This window comes from Trachurus trachurus (assembly GCF_905171665.1).
Source record: "Trachurus trachurus genome assembly, chromosome: 15".
In the NCBI taxonomy this organism is placed as follows: Eukaryota; Metazoa; Chordata; class Actinopteri; order Carangiformes; family Carangidae; genus Trachurus; species Trachurus trachurus.
The window spans coordinates 22,641,439-22,654,310 of NC_139906.1; the positions used below are offsets into that span (position 1 = coordinate 22,641,439).

The 12,872-nt window shown below is 41.5% G+C and overlaps 3 protein-coding genes across 3 annotated transcripts; 1 reads left to right on the forward strand and 2 right to left on the reverse strand.

The window, feature by feature from the left end:
* The first annotated feature begins 145 nt into the window (after positions 1-145).
* Positions 146-3,543, forward strand: LOC310998215 (tripartite motif-containing protein 14). Its single transcript, XM_083988154.1, has 6 exons — positions 146-1,378; positions 1,475-1,570; positions 1,673-1,906; positions 2,015-2,037; positions 2,121-2,254; positions 2,346-3,543. The coding sequence occupies exons 1-6, from the start codon at positions 782-784 to the stop codon at positions 2,942-2,944; spliced, it is 1,683 nt and encodes a 560-aa protein (XP_083844280.1). The 5' UTR covers positions 146-781; the 3' UTR covers positions 2,945-3,543.
* Positions 3,544-3,680: 137 nt separating this feature from the next.
* On the reverse strand, positions 3,681-7,427 carry LOC310998214 (hyaluronan-binding protein 2). Its single transcript, XM_083988153.1, has 13 exons — positions 7,275-7,427; positions 6,921-7,032; positions 6,698-6,793; positions 6,498-6,608; positions 6,259-6,375; positions 6,060-6,170; positions 5,784-5,955; positions 5,601-5,698; positions 5,133-5,508; positions 4,874-5,016; positions 4,488-4,622; positions 4,117-4,262; positions 3,681-4,030 (listed from the first exon to the last, which is right to left on the reverse strand). The coding sequence occupies exons 1-13, from the start codon at positions 7,332-7,334 to the stop codon at positions 3,863-3,865; spliced, it is 1,845 nt and encodes a 614-aa protein (XP_083844279.1). The 5' UTR covers positions 7,335-7,427; the 3' UTR covers positions 3,681-3,862.
* A 1,744-nt stretch (positions 7,428-9,171) lies between these two features.
* Positions 9,172-12,569, reverse strand: LOC310997787 (putative E3 ubiquitin-protein ligase TRIML1; the record flags this gene model as incomplete). The annotated part of the gene is made up of 6 exons (XM_083987579.1): positions 9,172-9,770; positions 10,442-10,584; positions 10,689-10,735; positions 10,893-11,126; positions 11,294-11,389; positions 12,489-12,569. The coding sequence occupies 6 exons, from the start codon at positions 12,567-12,569 to the stop codon at positions 9,172-9,174; spliced, it is 1,200 nt and encodes a 399-aa protein (XP_083843705.1).
* Between the last annotated feature and the right edge of the window lie 303 nt (positions 12,570-12,872).

The window sequence follows — 12,872 nt, forward strand, 5'->3', positions numbered from 1 at the left end:
TTACGCAAGTGAACTGCTACATACGTAGAAATACTACTTTTGATGGGCGGATACTTCACGTAGTAATGGGAAGTACCAGGACAGGAACCAGAGAGTAAACACATCTACCGTGCGTACTGTATATTGTGATGTATGGGATGAATGTTTTATAATGAAAATGTAAATGACATTCATTTTAAACACAACTGGACTCAAAAACAAACACTAAATGAAAATAATGATATATAAGCTATATATCTGAATTTATCAAATGATCCGTGTTTGTTTGGAAAATAACATGTTATTAATTATGCTGGCTATTTACCTAGGGAGGTAACAGCTAACTGACATTTAATATTGGTGTGGGCACATTTGTACATCTGAATTTACAAAACTAATCTTAACTAAAGGTGCATTTACTGCACCTCATTTATACTTACATTATATTTACTAATGATGAAATTGACATATTGTTGAAATCTCATGGAAAGTAACTTTTGATTACAATTTTCTCTAATGAATCCCTTCGTTTTTTAAAAATCAATTTATTTGTTCATTGAAACAAAAAAATAGGTCATTTGTTTTACTTAATCTAGTTTGTTGGAAATGTGCCATTCCATTGTGTAGTCTCTGGAAAGTCAACGGTGTGAAATGGCTACTGGAAGAACTCATCATTAGTAACCTGACACTGAGGCAGGAGTGGTGTGTAGCCACATGCCAAAAGAGGCCTCTGAAACATTTATGAGCAAGAGGGCTTGGGGAGCAGAGCACACTGTGCTGCCATACAGGTGCAAGCAGAGCTATGGAGACTGTTGAGGAAAGCTGGAAGTGTCCTGTCTGCCGGGATTTCTTCACAGATCCAGTGACGCTCCCATGTGGACACGACTTCTGTCTCACCTGTATCCAGGCTGTCTGGGAAACAGATGGGCCTAATGAAGGCCCTTTTTTCTGTCCAGAGTGTCAGATATTCCTCCCTTCTGACCTCACTCTGGAGATAAACACCAGTCTTCAGACCAAAGTAAAGGACTTTATCACCAACAAGCTATCAGCAGCACAGCTACAGGCAACACCTCCAAGGAGGACGTCCAAATCATCTTCAACCATTCACTGTGACCACTGCATAGAGACACCTGCAGTGGCCATAAGGACCTGTCTGACCTGTGATGCCTCACTGTGCCAGGCCCACACCCTGCTGCACGAGCAGAGGTCTGCCCTGAGGGAGCACACAGTCGTGGAGGTGACGGGAGATCCACTGTCTCTGAAGTGCAAGGAGCACCGTGATGAGCTCAAGCTCTTCTGTATGGAGGAGAAGGTCCCTGTGTGCTGTTTATGTGTCCTGGTTGGCATGCACAAGAACCACAAAGCCTCTCAACTCCAAGACGCTTGTGCACACTTTAAGGTCAATGTCACTATTGCATGTTTTATTTTCTCTGCTTTATTTCCTTTTCAACCGGGGTATTAATTTTCTATAGGTCTACTGTATTTCTGTCTGTAGGTCATGTTAGAGACTACTTTGAACCAACTGCTGAAGAGAAGAAGTGAAGCAGAACTTGCCATCAAGGACTTAGAGTCACTGTACACACAAACAGTGGTACAATCAAAATGACAACTGCCTTAATTATTACTAACATAATCACCTATTGTGTGTATGTATGTATTTAAAGTTTAACAATGTTAATTTTTCATTCCTTAGAAATCCGCTGCAGATTTCAGGGAAAGAATCTCAGACAAGTACAGCAGAATCCGAGTCGTGCTGGATGGCGATGAGCGTCTGATGATGCAGATTATAGATGCAGAGGAGACATACATGACAGAGTGGCTAGAAGCCCAGAGGAGTGTCATGGAGGCCCAGATCAAAGACATAGATAGCCTGAGAAACACCAGCAAATCTCTCCTACAGGACACAAATGAACTAAGATTCCTGCAGGTAGGTAACCATGCTATGACTGTGGGATGTGATAGGATGAAAGTCTACAAATGCAGCTAAAATATTTTCTGTGACTGCAGTTTTATATGAACTGTTTATTCTCAACAGAAAATCACAGCACAGAATCTTTGGTGAGTATATTATTTCATTTTTTCATTTTTTTTGTGTGCCCTATTTGGCCCTCTAATTGTTTTTGGCTTTTACTGTATTGCAGTGAACCTTTGGATTTAGCACCAATCCAGGAAGTAGACAAGGATCTGTGTGACCCTGAAAAACTGAGAACTATAGAAAAGCTGGTGGATGACCTTTCAGTGGCTCTTTCCCAACACTTTCCACGAATGTGGTCATGTTAGTAAAGAAATAAATATTTACCGATCTAAAATCAACCCCCGCATTCTCGTAATGGTGTAGGCTACCAACTGTATGTGTTTATTTGCAGATCTAAGTTCTCCTGCTCTGGACTCCAAGACAGCCCATCCAAAACTGGAAATATCCCAGGACAGGAAGCAAGTGTGCTGGAGAAGGCAGCCTGGCAGTGAGGCTCCGAGCCCCCGGCCATATGACTCCCACTACAGTGTCACGGCTCAGGGGAGTTTTACTAATGGGCAGCACTACTGGGAAGTGATTGTCCAGGAGAAACCCTACTGGCTGATTGGTGTGACCACTGGGCCCGACAATAAAAAATATGGATCCAGTCAGAATTCATCCAGGCTGGGGGTGAACAACACTTCCTGGTGCATCTACCATGGAGACGGGCAGTACCTGGCATGTCACGATACCCAGGAGAAGCAACTGTCAGTGGGAAAGAAAGTCAGAAAGCTGGGTGTGCTGACCAATCTCCAGAAGGGGGAGCTGTCATTCTATGATGCAGATGCTATGGCTCTCCTTCACTCTTTCTGTGTGCAGTGCACAGAGCCTCTATACCCAATGCTAAACCCATGCATTGATGTGAAAGGACTGAACATGCAGCCTCTCACCTTGTTCTGCATTAAGGATCCATGGGAGTGTCTTGTAAACAAGGGTGGAGATATAGAGTGATCTTGGAGGACATGTTGATCAAACTCGATATTTTCATCACAAACAATTCTCCTCTATTTCCATTTTTGATTCCATTAAATTGTATGTTGGGAATCTCAAATATGATGTAAAACATGTCCATATAAAGAATAACCTGTTATAGTAAATAGCTGATAAATTATAGTTTGTTTGTTTTTAGACTTCGCTGTGGTCGTGTAGACATTCCCTTTCCATTGTCTGCAGTTGTCATGTACCAGTAAATATTTCATCAAGTGGTATCAGATACATTGTCTAACAGCCCTTTTGTTCTGTTGTATACCCTAGCTTCTCATGCAGCAGTTTAGTAGCTCTTATGTTTACCCTGGTGTTGCCAGGCTCAGGGAGTAAATGACCCCTGTGTAAACTATTCACTTGTTCTTTGTACAATTCTCCCCTCAAGAACTGACATGGCTTCATCTCACATGTCAGTGGCCCTTCAGAGCTGCTGCCCTGCAGCAAACAATACTCAGTGAGGCTACATAACAGTGACACTGTCTGTCGAGCACACTGGACTTAAATCTCTCTTTTACAGTTTGTTTTCTCGTTGTACATGAATCCACTTTGAAGAGAGTACAATCTGAAAACTGAATCCACCCTAATCTGTCTATATCTCTGTGTTCTTAGTTGATTTTGTGGCTCACCAGAAGAACCAGATACACAGTGGATTTCAGAGTTGAGGATTTTCTGTTTGAAGACAAATGTAACAGATAAAAACCCATTAAAATGATATGACAATGCAAATTTATTCAACAACAAAAAAAAGTCTGATAAAGTGCTTTGTCAGATTAGATTTTTTTTTTCTATAAGGGTTCAGCTAGGGACCATTAAAAGTTACAACTACACACTGTTTACTTGCTCTATTCATAACCGATCCCTTGGCTACAGTGGCTCGCATGTTGCTTATGGAGATGCTGTTTGTGTCTTTGATTTTATCCAGTCCAGGAAATTAGTGACTCGAGTGTAGACACCAGGTTTGTTCTTCCTCCCACACTGGTCTCCCCAACTGACCAGGCCATAAATAACACCGGCATCAGTCTCCTTACAAGTCAAAGGCCCTCCAGAGTCACCCTGAAATAAGGGAACAGGGGCCCAGATAAGAACATGACTCAGATAACTTGGTCACTCAGATAAGAAAGGAAGATTCCTCTACCAACCTGGCAGGAGTCCACCCCTCCCTGCAGGTGGCCAGCACAGAACATACTGTTGTCTAGGACATTGCCGTAAATTTCGCGTTCAGCACATTTCTCCTGGTTGATCAGCAGGACATTGGCCTCCAGCAGGTGGCTGGAACCAAAGTTAGCTGCAGCACAATTAGATAGAGACAGATATAATAACAATCCAAAGATGTATGTAATTCCAGTGTTCACATTAAAATAAAAATCTGAGGTTTAAAGGATCCTTTAAAGTAAAAGAAAAATGGTTTAACCCTTCAGGGCCTCTAGAACAAACTAATAGAATAACAATGAAAATGACAGCTTATATTTTGCAGCCAGGATATGGGAAAAAAGAAAAAAAAAGGCCTTACAATCCTCAGTGGCACCCCATCCAGAAATGGTACACTCCTTCCCATCAGGCAGTGGGGCATCAGGCAGACAGGCTGTCTTCACAAACTGGGTCTCATTGGCACAAACTCCATCAGTACCCTCCAGCCTCAGCAAGGCTATGGAAATGCAGTTCACAGGTGTTACATTTCTATAAACAATAATCTCAAAATACCTCCTTTAAAAATGTTAAAGTTTACATCATGGACTCCCTGCTGCAGATTTAATTCACCATGTCATTACACAGATGGACTATTTAACATGATCACATTCCATCCTTTTTTAAAAATACAGATGTAACATGCTCTCATCATACAGTATTCAATTTAAATTGATGGTACTATATTTGATATCAAATAAGACGTGTCACCTATGTCATTGTACACAGCTTCACTCGTCTCCCTGTAGTTCTCATGTACAATAGCTTCTTCCACTTTGAGGGTTTGCTCTGTGTGTTCTGTTGTATCCCTTGACAAACCTCCCATAACCACCTGCATGTCTTTTTTCTGTTCACTGTCCACAAACACAAACACAAACAACACATGATTTGATAGAGATTTTGTGTGTAAATGATTCCAGAATGACACTTAAAGTTTTTTCTGATCTGAAGTCATTATGATTGTGCTTACATGCAGTGTCCAGCGGTCAGTACCCAGCAGCTGGCAATGAGAACCCCTCCACAGGTGTGTCCGAATGGCATGTTGGTGTTCTTTGGTCTCACTTGTAGGGACACCTGCCAGGGTATTGCCCCAGGAGCGACCTTCAAACCTCCAAAAATTCGTGTAATGCTTTTCTTTGGCTGCGGCTTCCCACAGGATGAAAACTGTCGTGGTGTAAGGGTTGGAAGAGCTTCGGTGGGTGCAGGAGTAGTTTGTGGAGCTTCGGTGGGCCCTTCAGATGTTGCTGGGTTGGTTGGTACTGTGGCAGCTGCAGGTTCAAGTTCTGTTGGTTGTGGCCTGACAGTGGGGGCAACTTCGGAGGGGGCAACGTCGGTTGGCACCTCACCTGGACACACATACAGTACACAAGATGATAGCGCAACTGTTTTTATTAACCATGCTCATAATCAAGAAGCTGCCTGAAGTTTTGAAGCTGACCTGTCGGCTCAGTACACTCTGTCACATCACAGTACTCCCACAGCAACCTGCGGCCTCTTCTGTAGAAACACCAGGGCATCGTGTCTCCATCTGGGTTTCTGTGGCACAGAGAAAAATATGAATGACCAGCGATTTGTAGGTGTTGTTTGGAGTTTGAATCCACTTATCTAGTTTCTTCCTAACCTGCAGAAGTTGTGAGGGCCAAGTCCATCTTTGTCCTCAAAGGAATTGAAAGGATCAGCTCCATTCTCCAGGATGAAGTGAGAGTTCCAGTATAGGCAATCGTCACCGTCATCTGTCTCGCTCACATTGCCGCGATATGACTCTCCATCATCCACGAAGCAGTCATCTGGACCTGAGAAATATATCCCCCTCAGTATTATAACACAACTTATGAGTTGTGATGACATTAACCTGACAAATGGTAAACAGTGATGTACTGTAGGATGTAATATTTACCAACATGGCAGAAACGTCCTCTGAACCCTAGAGGGCACTGGCAGTCAAAGTCATTACCATCCCTGACGCATTGTCCACCATTCATACATGGGTTAGGCTCACACAGTGAATCTTTTGAGATAAACAGTACAGAGTGTGAGCTTAGGAAATAGTATAACAGAGGTATTCTGCCTTGTTTAGATGAAGAAATACGCCTTACATTGTCTGCAGTGTGGGGGCTGGAAGGGCTGTTTGCATTTGCACTCGTAATATGGGGGAGTTGAAGTCAGCACACACTCTCCACGCCCACATCTACCTCTCTTACAAACCTTTGGAACTGGGACAATAACACAATAAATACATTTGGTGTAGTATTAATTCTGCTTTGCTCATTTTCTACTGTACATGTGTGACCAGTTTGCAGTCAAATAACAGGTTGAAGAAAAGGGATTTTCAAACCTTTCTCGCATTTCTTTCCTTTGAAAGGTCTGGGACAGTCACATTTGAATTTTCTCTTGCCTTTCTCCTCACACACTCCATTGTTAAGGCAAGGGTTTGGGTTGCATCTGCCTGGTGGACGAGAAACATTGAGGGAGAAGGATAAGATTTCAATGAGAGATTTCTAAACCAGCGTAGCATGCTCATGTTCATTCTCTTACCTTCTGGCTCCTGCATTTCATAAAGCCAGTCTGAATTACCCTGGTCATCGTCATCGTCATCATCCCCACCAGTGTCCGTGATCTCAAAGAAAAAGTCTGCAACAATAGATTAACGTTAGATATAAAGCAGTGTTGTCTCCCCCATCTCTTACCTTGTAAAACTTGCACACACGTGTGGTGAAGATTCACTGTTGTTTACAGTGAAACACTATGAAGTATTTACCTTGAATTATGTCCTCAAATCTTCCTCTTTTTTTCTCATGTCTGCCTTGTGGCCCATGCTCATGATCATGATCATGATGGCGGTGGTGTTTTTTGCGCTTTTTAGGTTTCAGCTGAAAAAAAAAAAACATTGCCAATGGCAGCACCACAGAAGAAATCGTAATAATAAAAAAGTTTGCTTTGTAGAATTTCAACGACCGAATCTTTCAATCAGAAATATGGACAACAAGCTCTATGGCACTTTATTAACAGCAAAATCCATTATCAAACAGTGCAACATTATAAATAAGAGCCAATACTGTATGCTTGCTTATTGCTACACAATTGCTGTTTAATACATACAGTAAGTACATACTTCAGCAGGAACGAGCAGCACCGCTAATAGGACGCAAAAGAAGAGGAGCTTTAGGTTCATGATAGCAGCAGATCACAGGACATCCAGGAGAGTAAAATAAAGAGTGCTGTCTGACAGATCACGCACACGTTTCTAAACATCTATGTAAGTACACCAACCTTTGAGTCAGCGGGGGTCCCTGGCCGGGGGCCACACTTGTTGCTGAGTCAGTCTTATTGATTTTTAGCTGTGCTTTTGGATAGTTTTGATTTTACAACAATGATAATGATAATAGACATGAAAACGGACCATGAACTTATAATGAACAAATAAATAGTGCAAAATCAACACAACTGCCCTTGCCTTTGAAGGATTTGTCATTTTGAAATTTGCTCAAATGAATTTTTTGAAAAGGCAAAGCATGCACTGAGATTCAACACAAAAGGCTCAGAGAGCATATTTGCAAAGAGTTCGTTGTTTGTCTGAATGTAGACTTTGGATCCAAATACACTAGGTGCATTTATCTCAGGATAAATTACTGTGTGCTTTTCATCTCTATATATTTACAAAACCAGTAAAGTGGAATAGTTATGTCATTATTATATTCTAAATCAAATAGCCTATATCTCAATATTGGTAACCTTGATCTCATCAAAATAAAACTGAACCTTTTCAAAACGATATATGTTTTGTTTGAGAAGTAGAATAAGGTTAACTCAAGACACTTAATGGATCTGTTTCATAGTTTAACTTTGATGTGAGGCTCTGGTTCTAATATTTCTGTACATCTATGTGGGCGCTGGGTTAAAAGTGTGGTATTGTCCCTTCACATGATTCCTATTATTCTCCAGATGCAGATTCCTATTACATGGTGCCACTGTTTAATGTGGAATACATTCAGTTGTTTCAAAAAAGAACAATTAGCAAAGACACCATTTTCTAATGTGGCTATATTTCTAAAGGGATTTTAGACTGTAACTACTGGCTTTATTAAATATTAATCAAACATTCCTAATGCTTTACAAGTTATGTTTATCTTCCTCCTGTTAGATAATTTACCTTGGTGGAGGTTTGCAGATAATCTGAACAAAATCCTGTTTAGATAGCTGAGTGGATGGATTATTAGACAGTGAGAACACTTGTTTATATATTTCAAACATTATTATGAAGAAGAACAGCGATCTGGAAAACCTTTTTTCTTATCAATGTTTTGATTTCTAACTGATGTATAAAGCATTCATAAACAATTTCATCACTGAGGTCCAGGCTGAAATGTGAGCTTTCACTGGCCTAGTGATATATTACAGTATCTGCTGGATTTCCTGCCATGATATTTTGTGCACCCATGGTCTCCAGAGGTTGAATTTTCACTTGCATTACCATTGGGTAAAACCTTTCCCTTATCATGTGAACTAGTCTAACATAAAACATCTTTCCCCATTAGCCTCAGCAGTGTTTTGTGGTTAACTGCTGATTAACAAATGGTGATACACTATGATAAACTATCATTGCAAACATGGTAAACAATACCAGACACAGTTGAGAAAGGAGACAGCTCACTCGCAATTACTTCCTGTAAAGTGTCACGAGGGTTTCTCCACCTCCCAAGGACAAGCAGCAAGTTTCAGTCCATTCATTTCAATTATTGTGATCACAGATAAAGATCAGTTCTTCCCCTCATACTGTAGCTATCTACTGTTGTCTTGTCATTATGTTTTGACCTGAACAAGCAACCTCAAGTACATCCACTGAGAAGACTGGAAGAGTGTATTTTATCTTCTGTATGGTTGGATGTTGATATTAGCATAGCTAAAGCACCATAGAGCCATTAGTGTGGCCATCAACTCCTAGTCCTGTTTAATTAACAAAGCCAGTAGTTAAATTTTTTTTTATAAAGTAGTGTCCTAGCAGGTAACTGCTACAAGCTTTTCGGTGGAGCAACTACTGAGACATCACCGGTTGGAGACGCAACATTACAGATTGAAATAGGCTTTGCATTGGCGCCATTGTGATCATGGCCAGGACACAGGGCCAGGTGGAGGCAGTCTGAGAAGGTTCCTGCACAGAACGAGAACAGCGGCGTCATTTTATCTGCCTCGAGAAACGTCACCAATCCTGCAGGGACACTACACAACACACCAATCCGACAGAAGCGTTTCGTGAAAGGTAGCTGATGTGGCACCCCCCCATGCCAGGCTGTGTACTCCCCATCAAAAAACTCCACGCACCAAGACTCATCCCCCCGGCCCAGCCAGCAGTCCTCAGTGGTGCCTTTGCGAGGAATGCTGGGGTAAGTAACACCCAGCTCCCAGTAGGTCTTCCCAGTCACATCAATCTCCCAGTAATGGCGACCAAAGGTGAAGCCTTGTGAGCTGATGACATTGAGGGTGGTGTCAAAGCGTCCAGGGAGTTCCTCAAGCTGCTGCCAAGTGTCTGTGTAGGTGGCACTATCACCTTGTTGGGAGATGATCAGCTTTGGGTGCGCCGTGTGTGGATCCAGACACGCCTCACTGGAATCTGGAGACACATTAACATGGTTATATAGAGTAGGTGCAATGGGATCATCCCTACAGTATGTTCCCCGGGTCCTATGTTCCCCACTTTGTATGTTCCCCGCTTTTCCCCAAAAGGACCCGGGGAACTGCAATTTTTGTACCCATACCTGGAAGTGGAGTTATGAGTGACTTGGCATATTTTTGCCTATTTTTGAGTGAGAAGTTGAGTTGTGACTTTGAGAGAGAAGTGTAAATGTCCCATTGGTTGGGTTTAGGCAATGAAGAAAGGAGTTGGTAAAGACCAGATAGAGGCTAGACAGGCCAAATAGATAGAGAGTCCAGATAAGTACAGTAAAGAGAGTCCATCGACCAGCAACAGCGGCGAACATACAGTAGGACCCTTTTTTGGAAAAAAGGTCCTATGTTCCCCGGTAATAGTGGGGAACATAGGTCCCTTTTTCAGAGAAAAGGGTGCTGTTCCCCAGTATGTATTGTGACCGGGGAACATAGGACCCTTTTTGGGAAAAACAGGGAACATAAGGACCCTTTTTGGGAAAAACAGGGAATATAGGACCCTTTTTCAAAAAGAGGGTCCTATATTCCCCGATCAAGGAACACAGGACCTGGGGAACATAGGTACGCTCCCGGTGCAATAGTGCCTGTGAACAGTAGATAAATAATGTGTGAACTGACAGCTATTGATGAGTTTCTTGATTATTGGTGTCTGCGAGCAGATGAGCAGAAGCATGTTGTTGGTCAGGCTGAGGATCTGTTCAGCTTTAGCTTCGTCCAGGTTCACGCTGCTTGGGTCAGTCCTGTTGAGCAGGTCCATCACTCTGGAGGAGGTAGACCACGGTTAGACAGATCAGTGTTTGTTTCATTGTTGTTTTGTTGTTTTATTGAAGTCTCATGTTTTATTTATCAGGATTTGGTTCCATACCTGTCCACTGTGTCCATGTCTTTCTGTTCAGGGTATGAAAAGAGAGACTGAAAAAAAGCACAAAAATGAAGATTAAATACATTTTGAAAGCAGGATCTTTAATATGATTTACCACTATACATTTTCTACACACAAATGAGAGGGGAAATACAGAATTTTAAATGATTTGATCTAGTGGAAGTTGCCACTTTCAAGTTTAATCACCAGTGTGTCAGGCTCTGCATCAGTCTGGTCTCGTGCCACAGTGAGTCTGGCCAGGTCCTGCTCTATCTCCTGGATTAGAGAACAGTTCCTCTCCATCAGTCCATCCAGAGCAGACACCGCAGCCCGCTCCTCCATTTCAAGGTGGGAGAGGGTAATCCTCAGGTCCTCGTCCAGAACGGCCTGGATCTCCTGGTATTTCCTGATGATATTCTCCCTTATCGCTGAGGACTTTTTCTGCGTCAGGCACAAGTATTTATGAGTTCATTATGTTGCTCTATCACGTTGTGTCATTATTGTCAGTGTTCTTGGTTCAAAAGGATCTCAAATTCTCAAATGTTATGTCTCTACAAATGCAAAACAATCATGTGGCAAAATTTCAGAACTGACTTGTCTGAACTTACAGAGATCTCTGATTGTCTTGCTGCCAGTTTCTTTAGTCTGTATTTCACAGCTTCTCTTTGCTTCTTTAGACTCTCCTGATGCTTTTCTAATGTGTCCTGTGGAGAGGGGTGTACACATATTCAGCACGGCTCCATTCAACACCAGCCAAGTGGACTGCAGGTGTGAAAATGGCAGCCGCGGAAGCAGAAGCAGCTTATTATGAGACTTGATGTAGGTGGAAATAAAGCAGCGTTTTGAGTGACAGGATTGTGTTTACTATAACAACCACCTTGTCTTTTCTTAAATGTTAATGAAAGGCATGCTGTTTTTTCTGTAAATGGCACAGTCTCATGTAAGGCTTCTGTACCGCTGCAACCCAACCAAGTTGAACATTTTTTCCCATGCATTTCCTCATTGCCATTACATACATGCCATTACACTGACACTGTGCAGTGATGTGGTTCCAAAGGCATCATGTGTGGTCCATAGTGTTTGTGAAAAATAACCATTATTTTTCTTATCATGTAATTATGTAAATCAAGCAGAACTGTTATTTATTTTATATAGGCCCTATATTTATGTATAATATGTAACCTGGATGCCTTGTTCTTATTATGTAATCAAAATGATTAAAATAGTGATTGCATGTTCCTCATTAGATTTATATTAAATGTTATATACTTCCCCTCTCTACAGAAGACAACATAGCTGAAAGGAACATTTGTTTTCTGCTCCATTGTACGTGTCATGATGTAGGATGATGGAGATGTCTGCTGGGAGCAAATTTCCAAAAGTATAGACCCTTTTCTTGACTTGGTCTCATTAAGAATGAATATCACGTACTGTAGAAGACATAAATATGACATAAATAAATCTCTGCAGTGTGACAGTATAGCTGTGAAACTACAGCATGAATTATGCATTACATGGTACAGTAAGAACAATGTGTGTGGGCTATAATATAATGTGTCTTTTCCCCCTGTTTTATTGTTGTTAACTGTATTTTTCATATTTTTAAAGCACCAAGTGCCACCAGGTTTTCATTATTTACACAAATACTTGAGTATAATTTATTTTTCCTTGCCTCTAAAATGCTCCTTTAAATTGTTATTTGATATTTGTCCCATGGTTATGTCCTTTGTAAAACATACTGGTGTGATTGTGCATTTTTATTTGTTAGTAGAAATTCCATCATGCTTTACACCACTGACTGACCACTGCTGACCATTTTCCAAGGCACACAATAGTCTTCTGCCTCATTAAAAGCCCCAGCCACTCTGCCCCTCTTATTCTCATGCTTCACTCTGCAGAGTTTGACACCAGAAGACTGTTTTCACATTCGTGTGATGAAAGGGTAGAGTTGCTCTGTGTGTCCCGTTAATCTGAGTTTAACATGAACGTAAACTACAGCATGATGATGCGTTGAAACCTCCAGTGCACATGCATTCATCATTTCTGAGTAAAGAAGGATGCATCTTGTGTGTAGCAGTTAACTTGAAGCAATACTTACATATTTGTGGAATGAGGATGGAGGTTATGCAATTTCAATTTTACTAATGGTTGATTGAATTTTTTGTGGAAAGATCAAATATGACACAG

Coding starts and splice junctions, on each gene's coding strand:
- LOC310998215 (XM_083988154.1), top strand. CDS start 782: ATGGAGACTGTTGAGGAAAGCTGGAAGTGTCCTGTCTGCCGGGATTTC. Junction 1,571..1,672: donor CACTGTACACACAAACAGTG/GTACAATCAAAA, acceptor TTCATTCCTTAG/AAATCCGCTGCAGATTTCAG. Junction 1,907..2,014: donor ATGAACTAAGATTCCTGCAG/GTAGGTAACCAT, acceptor TATTCTCAACAG/AAAATCACAGCACAGAATCT.
- LOC310998214 (XM_083988153.1), bottom strand. CDS start 7,334: ATGAACCTAAAGCTCCTCTTCTTTTGCGTCCTATTAGCGGTGCTGCTC. Junction 7,033..7,274: donor TGCTGCTCGTTCCTGCTGAA/GTATGTACTTAC, acceptor TTTTTTTTTCAG/CTGAAACCTAAAAAGCGCAA. Junction 4,263..4,487: donor ATGGGGTGCCACTGAGGATT/GTAAGGCCTTTT, acceptor ATTGTGCTGCAG/CTAACTTTGGTTCCAGCCAC.